The 12243-nt window shown below is 53.2% G+C and overlaps 1 protein-coding gene across 2 annotated transcripts in view; it reads left to right on the top strand.

Moving 5' to 3' along the window:
- The window catches only part of LOC133356255 (1-phosphatidylinositol 4,5-bisphosphate phosphodiesterase beta-4-like), a 75091-nt gene that overhangs the window by 43701 nt on the left and 19147 nt on the right, over positions 1–12243 (top strand). For both annotated transcript variants that reach the window (XM_061573651.1, XM_061573650.1), the window contains exons 23-29: positions 1109–1160; positions 2054–2156; positions 3373–3537; positions 4179–4383; positions 4775–4863; positions 5425–5590; positions 7516–7565. In XM_061573651.1, coding sequence (XP_061429635.1) covers positions 1109–1160; positions 2054–2156; positions 3373–3537; positions 4179–4383; positions 4775–4863; positions 5425–5590; positions 7516–7565 — 830 coding nt within the window. The remainder of the gene's footprint in view (positions 1–1108; positions 1161–2053; positions 2157–3372; positions 3538–4178; positions 4384–4774; positions 4864–5424; positions 5591–7515; positions 7566–12243) is intronic.

Genomic DNA, 12243 nt, shown 5'->3' with positions numbered 1-12243 from the left:
GGCGGGGCTACCTGAGTAGTGGACGGGGCATCTCGGGTAGTGGGCGGGGCTACGCGGGTAGTGGGCTGGGCTATCCGGGTAGTGGGCGGGGCTACCTGAGTAGTGGGCGGGGCTACCTGAGCAGTGGGCGGGGCTACCTGAGTAGTGGGCGGGGCTACCTGAGTAGTGGACGGGGCTACTCGGGTAGTGGGCGGGGCTACCTGAGTAGTGGGCGGGGCTGCCTGAGTAGTGGGCAGAGCCAGTGACCTGTGATTCCCCTCCCCATCTGATGCCTTAATGGCCAAGTATCACGTGCACATTGCGAACAGAACACTGGCTGCAATAAATTGAACGTGCCCCCCCTCGCCTTCCCCTCGCCACCCCTCGCCCCCCCTCGCCCCCCCTCGCCCCCCCCGCCCTCCCTCGCCCCCCCGCCCCCCCTCGCCCCCCCGCCCCCCCTCGCCCCCCCCTCGCCCCCCCGTGTTGTGACTTGAACGAGCTTGGGCAGTCTGCCAACAGTTACCCTCGTGTAGAGCCTCCTGCAGGAACGTCATGGTGTGTCGCCACCTTGTGACCCCACCTTGTGTCGCCACCGTGTGGTCCCACCTTGTGTCTCCACCTTGTGTCTCCACCGTGTGTCGTCACCTTGTGTCTCCACCTTGTGACCCCACCTTGTGTCGCCACCGTGTGGTCCCACCTTGTGTCTCCACCTTGTGTCTCCACCTTGTGTCGCCACCTTGTGTCTCCACCGTGTGTCGCCACCTTGTGTCGCCACCTTGTGACCCCACCTTGTGTCGCCACCGTGTGGTCCCACCTTGTGTCTCCACCTTGTGTCTCCACCTTGTGTCGCCACCTTGTGTCTCCACCTTGTGACCCCACCTTGTGACCCCACCTTGTGTCGCCACCTTGTGTCGCCACCTTGTGTCGCCACCTTGTGTTCCCACCTTGTGACCCCACCTTGTGTCGCCACCTTGTGTTCCCACCTTGTGACCCCACCTTGTGACCCCACCTTGTGGCCCCACCTTGTGTCCCCACCTTGTGTCCCCACCTTGTGTCGCCACCTTGTGTTCCGATCTTGTGACCCCACCTTGTGTTCCCACGTGTGCCATCGATGCCTTTGTTTCCCCAGACCTGGCCATGCAGCTGAACCAGGGAAAGTTTGAGTACAATGGCTCCTGCGGGTTAGTGAACGAATAACAATCACAACCACCTCCAACATGACCACAACCACCTCGAACATGACCACAACCACCTCCACCATGACCACAACCACCTCCAACATGACCACAACCATCTCCACCATGACCACAACCACCTCCACCATGACCACAACCACCTCCACCATGACCACAACCACCTCCACCATGACCACGACCACGTTCGCTACCACCATCACCAACACCACCATCACCACCTCTTCTTCCAACGATCCCCCGTATAGCCCTAACAGACTGTTGGAGTAAGTGCTGTTCGTGAGTAGCACCTATGAAGGCAGGCAGGCACATGTGGGTGGCCAACACCACTCCTACCCTCCTTTGTCTCCGTGGTGGTGATATTTACACACCACACCAAGTACTCATTTAAGGCTGAGTCGACCTAGGGGAGGTCCATGACCGGTTTAGATTCTGGTGTTGGTCATGAGCAGGAATCTAACTCGGGTCCCCGGGTTTGTAGCGCAGGGCGCTATCAACTACTACACCATGGCTCTCCATTCCACCATCAATGCCAACAACAACAACCGCCAATCGCCACTAAGTGGCGGTGACGTCACCACGGCGCTCGTGCCAGGCTGTGTGCACGTTGAGGCCACGTGAAGTGTCGAACGCCCGCTGGCCCACGAGCTCTACCACAGACCCAGGTGCCACGGGTTGCCTCACCGAGATGACCGGCCGATGCACCACCTATGCCCCCTACCACCAATACCACCATCACCACCACCACAATCCCCTCCACCGCCACCACCATTGTTGTCGCCCCAATAGGTGCTCGCTGACCACGCTTGCTCCGAGGGTGTGCGTAGGCTGCACGGGCAGACCCCTGTCCCGCTGTAACCGCCGTGTGCGGCCTGCTGCAGATTTCTCCTGAAGCCGGACTTCATGCGCCGCCCCGACCGCACGTTCGACCCGTTCTCCGAGACGCCGGTGGACGGCGTCATCGCCGCCACGTGCTCCGTGCAGGCGAGTGTCCACCGGGTGTTGCTGAGTCGTGTGTCACTGTGTGTGTCACAGTGTGTTTGGTTTGGCCATGTTTGTTTGTTGTAGTACGGAGTTAGGTTGATGGCCTTCATCTAAGTTGTTTTGTGCTTGTTGTTGTTTGACTTGCATCCCACTGGGATTTTTGCACACGGCGTTGGTGTACGGTGCTTTTTTCTGAAATTTTTTTCTGTTTGCACTTAGTCACATAGTCACTCTAAGATGTTTTATTGTTCATGTTTTAGTTTTTTGTTTGTTGCGGTTGCACCCGATTCAAGAGCCGAATGGCTCACCGGGCTATACCAAATAAATGAACTTGAACTTGAAAACTTGAAACTTGAAACTGAGTAATGTGTCACTGCGAGCCACGGGTGTGTCACTGGGTGTCATGGTGTGTGTCACTGAGTAGTGTGTGTCACGGTGTGCCACGGTGTGTGTCACTGAGTAATGTGTGACTGCGTGTCAGGGTGTGTGTCACTGCGTGTCACTTCGTGTGTGTCAATGTGTGTGTTTTGTCGCCGTATGGGGGGTGCAGTAGCGAAGCGGTTAGTAACCTGCACTACGAACCTAACAGCCCGAGTTTGATTCTCTCTAAAACGGGCTCACAGCCGACACTGGTGACGATTATTTGTACCGGTTGACTTAGCCTCAAATGATTGCCTGGTGCGATGTATAAACATTGCCACTCGGAAAACAAATGCAGCCTCGATAGGTGCTCGCTAACAGTACTTGCCCCAACAGTATGTTAAGGTTATACGGGGGACCTTTGTATGTGTCACTGCGTGCAGCCTAGTGGTTAGCGCATTGCGCTACGAACCTGGCTACCCGGGTTCGATTCCCGCTCACGTCCAACACCAGTGACAATCAACATAACTGGTCCTGGGCCTTCCCTAGGTCGAGTCAGCCTAGCTTAAGTACCTGGTGCGGCGTGTAAATATCGCCACTTGGGAGACAAAGGCGGCCGGGCGTGGAGTTGGCCACCCACCCCCTGGTGTGCCGTTGCCGGCCTTCATAGATGCTCGCTAACAGCACTTGCCCCAACAGTCTGCTTAAGGCTACACGGGGGGGGGGATCTTTGTCTTTGTCTCTACACGTAGTGCACAAAGTCGCCCGCAGCTACGGGCGGGCGGGCAGCTTGCGAGGTTTGACCTTGCGGGCGCGGGCGGGCGGGGGGGGGGGATTGTGCGTGGTTACTGGACAGATCATCTCGGGACAGTTCCTGTCGGACAAGAAGGTGGGCACGTACGTGGAGGTGGACATGTACGGCCTACCCACGGACACCATCCGCAAGGAGTTCCGGACACGCATGGTCCTCAACAACGGCCTCAACCCGGCCTACAGCGAGGAGCCGTTCGTCTTCCGCAAGGTGCCCCCCCCCCCCATGCCTCGCCCCCCCTCCCCGTCGTTGAGTTTTCGATTGAGTTGAGATTCGAGAGCGACAGGGTGGGTGGCGGCAGCGTGCGGCGGTCGCACTCTTGCGCCTCGGCAGCAAAGAAGGACGACCCTGGGTTTCCGATTCCTGCTTTGGGGGCGCCTCTCTGCGTGAAGTTTGCACCTTCTCTCTCTCTCACTCCCACCCCTTCTCTATTCTCCACGGGGTTTCCATCCGGGTTTTCCAGTTTCCTCCCACAGCTATAATAATAAGAAAACACACCAGAGTTAATCACATGCTAGCTGGGCTCGTGGGTCGCTGGCGGGGCCCCGGGGTTGCTCACGCCACGCCGAGGGGGAACACAGCGGCCGGCAGTCGAGACTAACGACGGAGAGAGATACGCGCCCAAGAGGACGTCCACCGCGGAGTTGGAGCGATGAATTCTGCTCGTGCGCAGCAGCTAGATGAATGCCCTCTGTACGGACTCGCCCCCCCCCCCACCCCCGGCCACCGGAACATCGAATTTCCATCCCCGGTTGAGGCCTGTAAATGGGAGATGAGCCACCGGTGCCTCGACGCGGCTCACCCGAGCCAGCGGGAGATCTCTGTGGGTTGATCCCTCCTCGTGAGCGCAGGTGATCCTGCCGGACCTGGCGGTGCTGCGGATCGCCGTGTACGACGAGAACAACAAGCTCATCGGGCAGCGCATCCTGCCGCTGGACGGCCTGCAGACGGGCTACCGGCACATCTCCCTCCGCAACGAGGGCAACAAGCACCTCTCCCTGCCCACCGTCTTCTGCGACATCGTCCTCAAGACCTACGTCCCCGACGGGCTGGGAGGTGAGGGCACAAGCGGGCGCGGACATGGAGGGCGCGGAGGGGCGACGTCGCGCTGGTCGGGTGTGAGCTGAGCCACGGGACCAGCCTGGGTGGCGGTGGCGTTGCCGTGGTAACGCTGTTGGGCGGTGGCGTCTCCATGGTTAACGCTGTTGAGCGGTGGCGTCGCCATGTTAACGCTGTTGGGCGGTGGCGTCGCCATGGTTAACGCTGTTGGGCGGTGGCGTCGCCATGGTAACGCTGTTGGGCGGTGGCGTTGCCGTGGTTAACGCTGTTGGGCGGTGGCATCGCCATGGTAACGCTGTTGGGCGGTGGCGTTGCCATGGTTAATGCTGTTGGGCGGTGGCATTGCCGTGGTAACGCTGTTGGGTGATGGCGTTTGCGCGTGTTCCAGATTTCGTGGATGCGCTGTCCGACCCGAAGAAGTACCTCTCGCTGGCTGAGAAGCGGGCGAACCAGATGAAAGCGATGGGCATCGAGGCGGTGAGTCCTCACCGGGGAGTCCTCACCGGGGAGTCCTCCTCACTGGGGCGGTCGTCATCGCAACGTCCACGCGCTCGCATCACGTGGCCATCACCCACGCGGCACCCCTCCCCGAGAGCACGTGCATGTGTGTGTGCATGTGTGTGTGTGTGTGTGCGTGTGTGTTAAGGCTATACGGAGGTTTTTATGTGTGCGCGCACGTGTGTGTGTGTGAGAGAGTGTGTGGTGTGTGTGTGTGGGAAGCGGTAGTGTAGCGGTGAGCGCGCTGTGCTACAAATCCGGAGACTCGAGTTCATTTCCTGCTCACGGCCAACACGAGTGACGATTATCAGAACCGGTCCTGAGCCTCCCCTAGATTGACTCAGCCTCAAATGAGTACCTGGTACAGTTTGTAAATATCGTCACTGGGGAGACAAAGGCGGCCAGGCGTGGTGCTTGCTACCTACCCCCTCGAGTGCCATTCTGGCCTTCACAGGTGCTACTCGCTAAAAGCACTTGTCCCAACAGTCTGTTGAGTCTATACGGGAGATCTTTCTCTTTGTCTTGTACCTGGGCATACAGAGCGACATCCTGGACATACCGAGTGGCGGCACGCTGAGGAGCGACAGCCGTGGCGGCGTCACGCCGGTGCGGGCGAGCGTCACGCCACAGAGCAGCTCCGAGCTGAAGCACTCGGCCTCATCCTACTACTGCGAGCAGGACAGCCATGGCACGGAGCGCAAGAGAGGTGCTCCCTCCTCCCCCTCCTCCTACTCCCCCTCCTCCCCTTCCTCCTACTCCCCCTCCTCCTTCTCCCCCTCCTCCTCTCCCTCCTCCTCCCTCCTCCTCCCTCCCTCCAATCCCACATATATTCTTTCATTAATTAACTGAACAAATTTTTACTTTAAGTGTAAGGCTCACAGAGCTGTCAAGCTCTTTTTTTCTGGCTTTCGCAAATTATAGTTCAACGAAGCGGCTTATCATCGCGTGGACATTTATAGCAGCCAAATACTCTAAAACACGTGATGTTGATTCTAAATGTGGAGGGAAAAAACAGAGGACCCGGAGAAAAATCCACGCGACCATTGGGAGACCGAGAGAGAGAGAGACACGCAAACTCCAAATATACAGCAGGCATCGTCAGGATCGGGATCGAACTCACAACCTCCTGTATACCGGGTGAGGTAGTTAACATCTCCTAGCCACCGTGGCGTCCCACTCCTCACCTCCTCCTGCTCCTTGTCCTCTTCCCCTCCCTCGTGCATTGACCCCTGTGGCACAGCGAGTGTCGAATCACCGTATCGTTGTTACACTTTCTCCCGGACAATTCCATCCGTATGAATGACAACCGTTGCCTTGCCACAACGTGGGGTGCGTTGCACAAATCACGGTGACGTCGTCCCTCTCCGTCCGTTAAGAGGCTTTTTGTTTGTTTGGGGTTAGATTGCGTGAATATAAATGTGTCGTTAAACCCGCCACCACCACCCGACGCAGCAAATTAGTTAAGGTTTGTGATGTAAACAAAACGCACCGATACGTTACCAGTTCGGCACTTGTTGTAGGGATTAAACCCACAACAACATTCACAATTCGAGTACCTTGACTTTTCGCAGGTAATTACAACCAGCTTCATCAGGCGATAGCCAGAGTTGCGGAGTAATCCTCCTGTTTCAGTCTTAAATAGCGGCGAGGGATAAATGTGATGTCGTTACTTGTGAGCCAATCGGGTGAGAAGACCAGAGGGGGGTTAGTGTATTCATATACATTACAATAGATATCTATTATTGGTTGGGTTATTCACAGTTAATCAACATACATAATGTATGTCATTATGTATGTACATTATATATAATGCAGTCTAGTCCCGCGGTGCTTAAGGCCTTTGCTGAAGGCCCGTAGGCTGGAACGTAGAATGTGGTTCATCAGCGCGGCGGGGGGGGGGGGGGGGCATGGCCCCCGTCATGGTGACCGCCATGGTGAGGTCGTGTCGTTATCGCCTCATTAATGGTGAGATTGTGTCGTTATCGCCTCATTAACAGTGTTATCGTGTCGTTATCACCTCATTAATGGTGAGGTCGTGTCGTTATCGCCTCATTAACAGTGATATCGTGTCGTTATCACCTCATTAATGGTGAGGTCGTGTCGTTATCGCCTCATTAACAGTGATATCGTGTCGTTATCGCCTCATTAATGGTGAGGTCGTGTCATTATCGCCTCATTAACAGTGATATCGTGTCGTTATTCCCTCATTAACAGTGATATCGTGTCGTTATCGCCTCATTAATGGTGAGGTCGTGTCGTTATCGCCTCATTAACAGTGATATCGTGTCGTTATCGCCTCATTAACAGTGATATCGTGTCGTTATCACCTCATTAATGGTGAGATTGTGTCGTTATCGCCTCATTAAAAGTGATATCGTGTCGTTATCGCCTCATTAATTGTTAGGTCGTGTCATTATCGCCTCATTAACAGTGATATCGTGTCGTTATTCCCTCATTAACAGTGATATCGTGTCGTTATCGCCTCATTAATGGTGAGGTCGTGTCGTTATCGCCTCATTAACAGTGATATCGTGTCGTTATCGCCTCATTAATGGTGAGATCACCCCGTCTTTCCTCGTTAACCGACCATTGACCTTCCCTTCACGTCCGCTGATCGGTATGCCTCTGCAGACACGGTGGTCATCCCACAGTTCACCATCGAAGACTTGAAGAGGATGAAGGTGAGATGATGGCGATCCCCCCCCTGAAGGCCGGTGCCGATCGCTTTGCGTCTATTGTGAGAATACGAAGCTCCTGGGGCATACCTGTGCAGTGACTTCGGACATGGACTGGTGAGGGGTTTCTTTATTGAAACTTTAACTTGACTTAAGACCGCGGCATCGCAAGATAGCGGCGACGTGAAGACAGTAATGATGTGAAGACAGTAACTATGTGAAGACAGTAATGACATGAAGACAGTAACGACGTGAAGACAGTAACAACATGAAGACAGTAATGACATGAAGACAGTAACTACGTGAAGACAGTGACGACGTGAAGACAGTAACGACGTGAAGACGGTGACGACGTGAAGACAGTAACGACATGAAGACAGTAATGACGTGAAGACGGTGACGACGTGAAGACAGTAACAACGTGAAGACAGTAACGACGTGAAGACAGTAACGACGTGAAGACAGTGACTACGTGAAGACAGTAATAATGTGAAGACAGTAACGACGTGAAGACGGTGACGATGTGAAGACAGTAACGACGTGAAGACAGTAACGACGTGAAGATGGTGACGACGTGAAGACGGTGACGATGTGAAGACGGTGACGACGTGAAGACGGTGACGATGTGAAGACAGTAATGACATGAAAACAGTAACGACGTGAAGACAGTGACGACGCGAAGACAGTAACGATGTGAAGACAGTGACGACGTGAAGACAGTAACGACGTGAAGACAGTAACGATGTGAAGACAGTGACGACATGAAGACAGTAACGACGTGAAGACAGTAACGACGTGAAGACAGTGACGACGTGAAGACAGTGATGACGTGAAGACAGTAACGACGTGAAGACAGTGACAACGAGAAGACAGTGACGACGCGAAGACAGTAACGACGTGAAGACAGTGACGACATGAAGACAGTAACGACATGAAGACAGTAACGACGTGAAGACAGTAACGACGTGAAGACAGTAACGACGTGAAGACAGTGACGACGTGAAGACAGTGACGACGTGAAGACAGTAACGACGTGAAGACAGTAACGATGTGAAGACAGTGACGACATGAAGACAGTAACGACGTGAAGACAGTAACGACGTGAAGACAGTGACAACGTGAAGACAGTGACGACGTGAAGACAGTAACGATGTGAAGACAGTGACGACGTGAAGACAGTAACGACATGAATACAGTAACGACGTGAAGACAGTAATAATGTGAAGACAGTAACGACGTGAAGACGGTGACGACGTGAAGACAGTAACGACATGAAGAGAGTAACGACGTGAAGACAGTGACGACGTGAAGACAGTAACGACGTGAAGACAGTAACGACGTGAAGACGGTGACAACGTGAAGACAGTGACGACGTGAAGACAGTGACGACGTGAAGACAGTAACGACGTGAAGACGGTGACAACGTGAAGACAGTAACGACATGAAGACAGTGACAACGTGAAGACAGTAACGACGTGAAGACAGTGACGACGTGAAGACAGTGACGACGTGAAGACAGTGACGATGTGAAGACAGTGACGACGTGAAGACAGTAATGACGTGAAGACAGTAACGACGTGAAGACAGTGACGACGTGAAGACAGTAACGACGTGAAGACAGTAACGACGTGAAGACAATAACGACATGAAGACAGTGACGACGTGAAGACAGTGACGACGTGAAGACAGTAACGACGTGAAGACAGTGACGACGTGAAGACAGTGACGACGTGAAGACGGTGACAACGTGAAGACAGTGACGACGTGAAGACGGTGACGACGTGAAGACAGTAACGACGTGAAAACAGTGACGACGTGAAGACAGTAACGACGTGAAGACAGTGACGATGTGAAGACGGTGACGACGTGAAGACGGTGACGATGTGAAGATGGTGACGACGTGAAGACGGTGACGATGTGAAGACGGTGACGACGTGAAGACGGTGACGATGTGAAGACAGTAATGACATGAAAACAGTAACGACGTGAAGACAGTGACGACGCGAAAACAGTAACGATGTGAAGACAGTGACGACGTGAAGACAGTAACGACGTGAAGACAGTGATGACGTGAAGACAGTAACGACGTGAAGACAGTGACGACGTGAAGACAGTGACGACGCGAAGACAGTAACGATGTGAAGACAGTGACGACATGAAGACAGTAACGACATGAAGACAGTAACGACGTGAAGACAGTAACGACGTGAAGACAGTAACGACGTGAAGACAGTGACGACGTGAAGACAGTGACGACGTGAAGACAGTAACGACGTGAAGACAATAACGATGTGAAGACAGTGACGACATGAAGACAGTAACGACGTGAAGACAGTAACGACGTGAAGACAGTGACAACGTGAAGACAGTGACGACGTGAAGACAGTAACGATGTGAAGACAGTGACGACGTGAAGACAGTGACGACGCGAAGACAGTAACGACGCGAAGACGGTGACGACGTGAAGACGGTGACGACGTGAAGAGAGTAACGACGTGAAGACAGTAACGACGTGAAGACTGTAACGACATGAAGACAGTAACGACGTGAAGACGGTGACGACGTGAAGACAGTAACGACGTGAAGACGGTGACGACGTGAAGACGGTGACAATGTGAAGACAGTGACGACGTGAAGACATTAACTACGTGAAGACAGTGACGACGTGAAGACAGTGACGACGTGAAGACAGTAATGACGTGAAGACAGTGACGACGTGAAGACAGTGACGACGTGAAGACAGTAACGACGTGAAGACAGTAACGATGTGAAGACAGTGACGACATGAAGACAGTAACGACGTGAAGACAGTAACGACGTGAAGACAGTGACAACGTGAAGACAGTGACGACGTGAAGACAGTAACGATGTGAAGACAGTGACGACGTGAAGACAGTAACGACATGAAGACAGTAACGACGTGAAGACAGTAATAATGTGAAGACAGTAACGACCGGAAGACGGTGACGACGTGAAGACAGTAATGACATGAAGAGAGTAACGACGTGAAGACAGTGACGACGTGAAGACAGTAACGACGTGAAGACAGTAACGACGTGAAGACGGTGACAACGTGAAGACAGTGACGACGTGAAGACAGTGACGACGTGAAGACAGTAACGACGTGAAGACGGTGACAACGTGAAGACAGTAACGACATGAAGACAGTGACAACGTGAAGACAGTAACGACGTGAAGACAGTGACGACGTGAAGACAGTGACGACGTGAAGACAGTGACGACGTGAAGACAGTGACGACGTGAAGACAGTAATGACGTGAAGACAGTAACGACGTGAAGACAGTGACGACGTGAAGACAGTAACGACGTGAAGACAGTAACGACGTGAAGACAGTAACGACATGAAGACAGTGACGACGTGAAGACAGTGACGACGTGAAGACAGTAACGACGTGAAGACAGTGACGACGTGAAGACAGTGACGACGTGAAGACGGTGACGACGTGAAGACAGTGACGACGTGAAGACGGTGACGACGTGAAGACAGTAACGACGTGAAAACAGTGACGACGTGAAGACAGTAACGACGTGAAGACAGTGACGATGTGAAGACGGTGACGACGTGAAGACGGTGACGATGTGAAGATGGTGACGACGTGAAGACGGTGACGATGTGAAGACGGTGACGACGTGAAGACGGTGACGATGTGAAGACAGTAATGACATGAAAACAGTAACGACGTGAAGACAGTGACGACGCGAAAACAGTAACGATGTGAAGACAGTGACGACGTGAAGACAGTAACGACGTGAAGACAGTAACGATGTGAAGACAGTGACGACATGAAGACAGTAACGACATGAAGACAGTAACGACGTGAAGACAGTGACGACGTGAAGACAGTGATGACGTGAAGACAGTAACGACGTGAAGACAGTGACGACGTGAAGACAGTGACGACGCGAAGACAGTAACGATGTGAAGACAGTGACGACATGAAGACAGTAACGACATGAAGACAGTAACGACGTGAAGACAGTAACGACGTGAAGACAGTAACGACGTGAAGACAGTGACGACGTGAAGACAGTGACGACGTGAAGACAGTAACGACGTGAAGACAATAACGATGTGAAGACAGTGACGACATGAAGACAGTAACGACGTGAAGACAGTAACGACGTGAAGACAGTGACAACGTGAAGACAGTGACGACGTGAAGACAGTAACGATGTGAAGACAGTGACGACGTGAAGACAGTGACGACGCGAAGACAGTAACGACGCGAAGACGGTGACGACGTGAAGACGGTGACGACGTGAAGAGAGTAACGACGTGAAGACAGTAACGACGTGAAGACTGTAACGACATGAAGACAGTAACGACGTGAAGACGGTGACGACGTGAAGACAGTAACGACGTGAAGACGGTGACGACGTGAAGACGGTGACAATGTGAAGACAGTGACGACGTGAAGACATTAACTACGTGAAGACAGTGACGACGTGAAGACAGTGACGACGTGAAGACAGTAACGACGTGAAGACAGTGACGACGTGAAGACAGTAACGACGTGAAGACAGTAACGACATGAAGACAGTGACGACGTGAAGACAGTAACGACGTGAAGACAGTAACGACGTGAAGACAGTAATGACGTGAAGACGGTGACGACGTGAAGACAGTAACGACATGAAGACAGTGACAACGTGAAGACAGTAA

The sequence above is a fragment of the Lethenteron reissneri genome, chromosome 53 (genome assembly GCF_015708825.2).
Source record: "Lethenteron reissneri isolate LAM-NWPU_2019-01 chromosome 53, ASM1570882v1, whole genome shotgun sequence".
Classification (NCBI taxonomy): domain Eukaryota; kingdom Metazoa; phylum Chordata; class Hyperoartia; order Petromyzontiformes; family Petromyzontidae; genus Lethenteron; species Lethenteron reissneri.
This window is presented reverse-complemented; position numbering and strand designations above follow the sequence as displayed.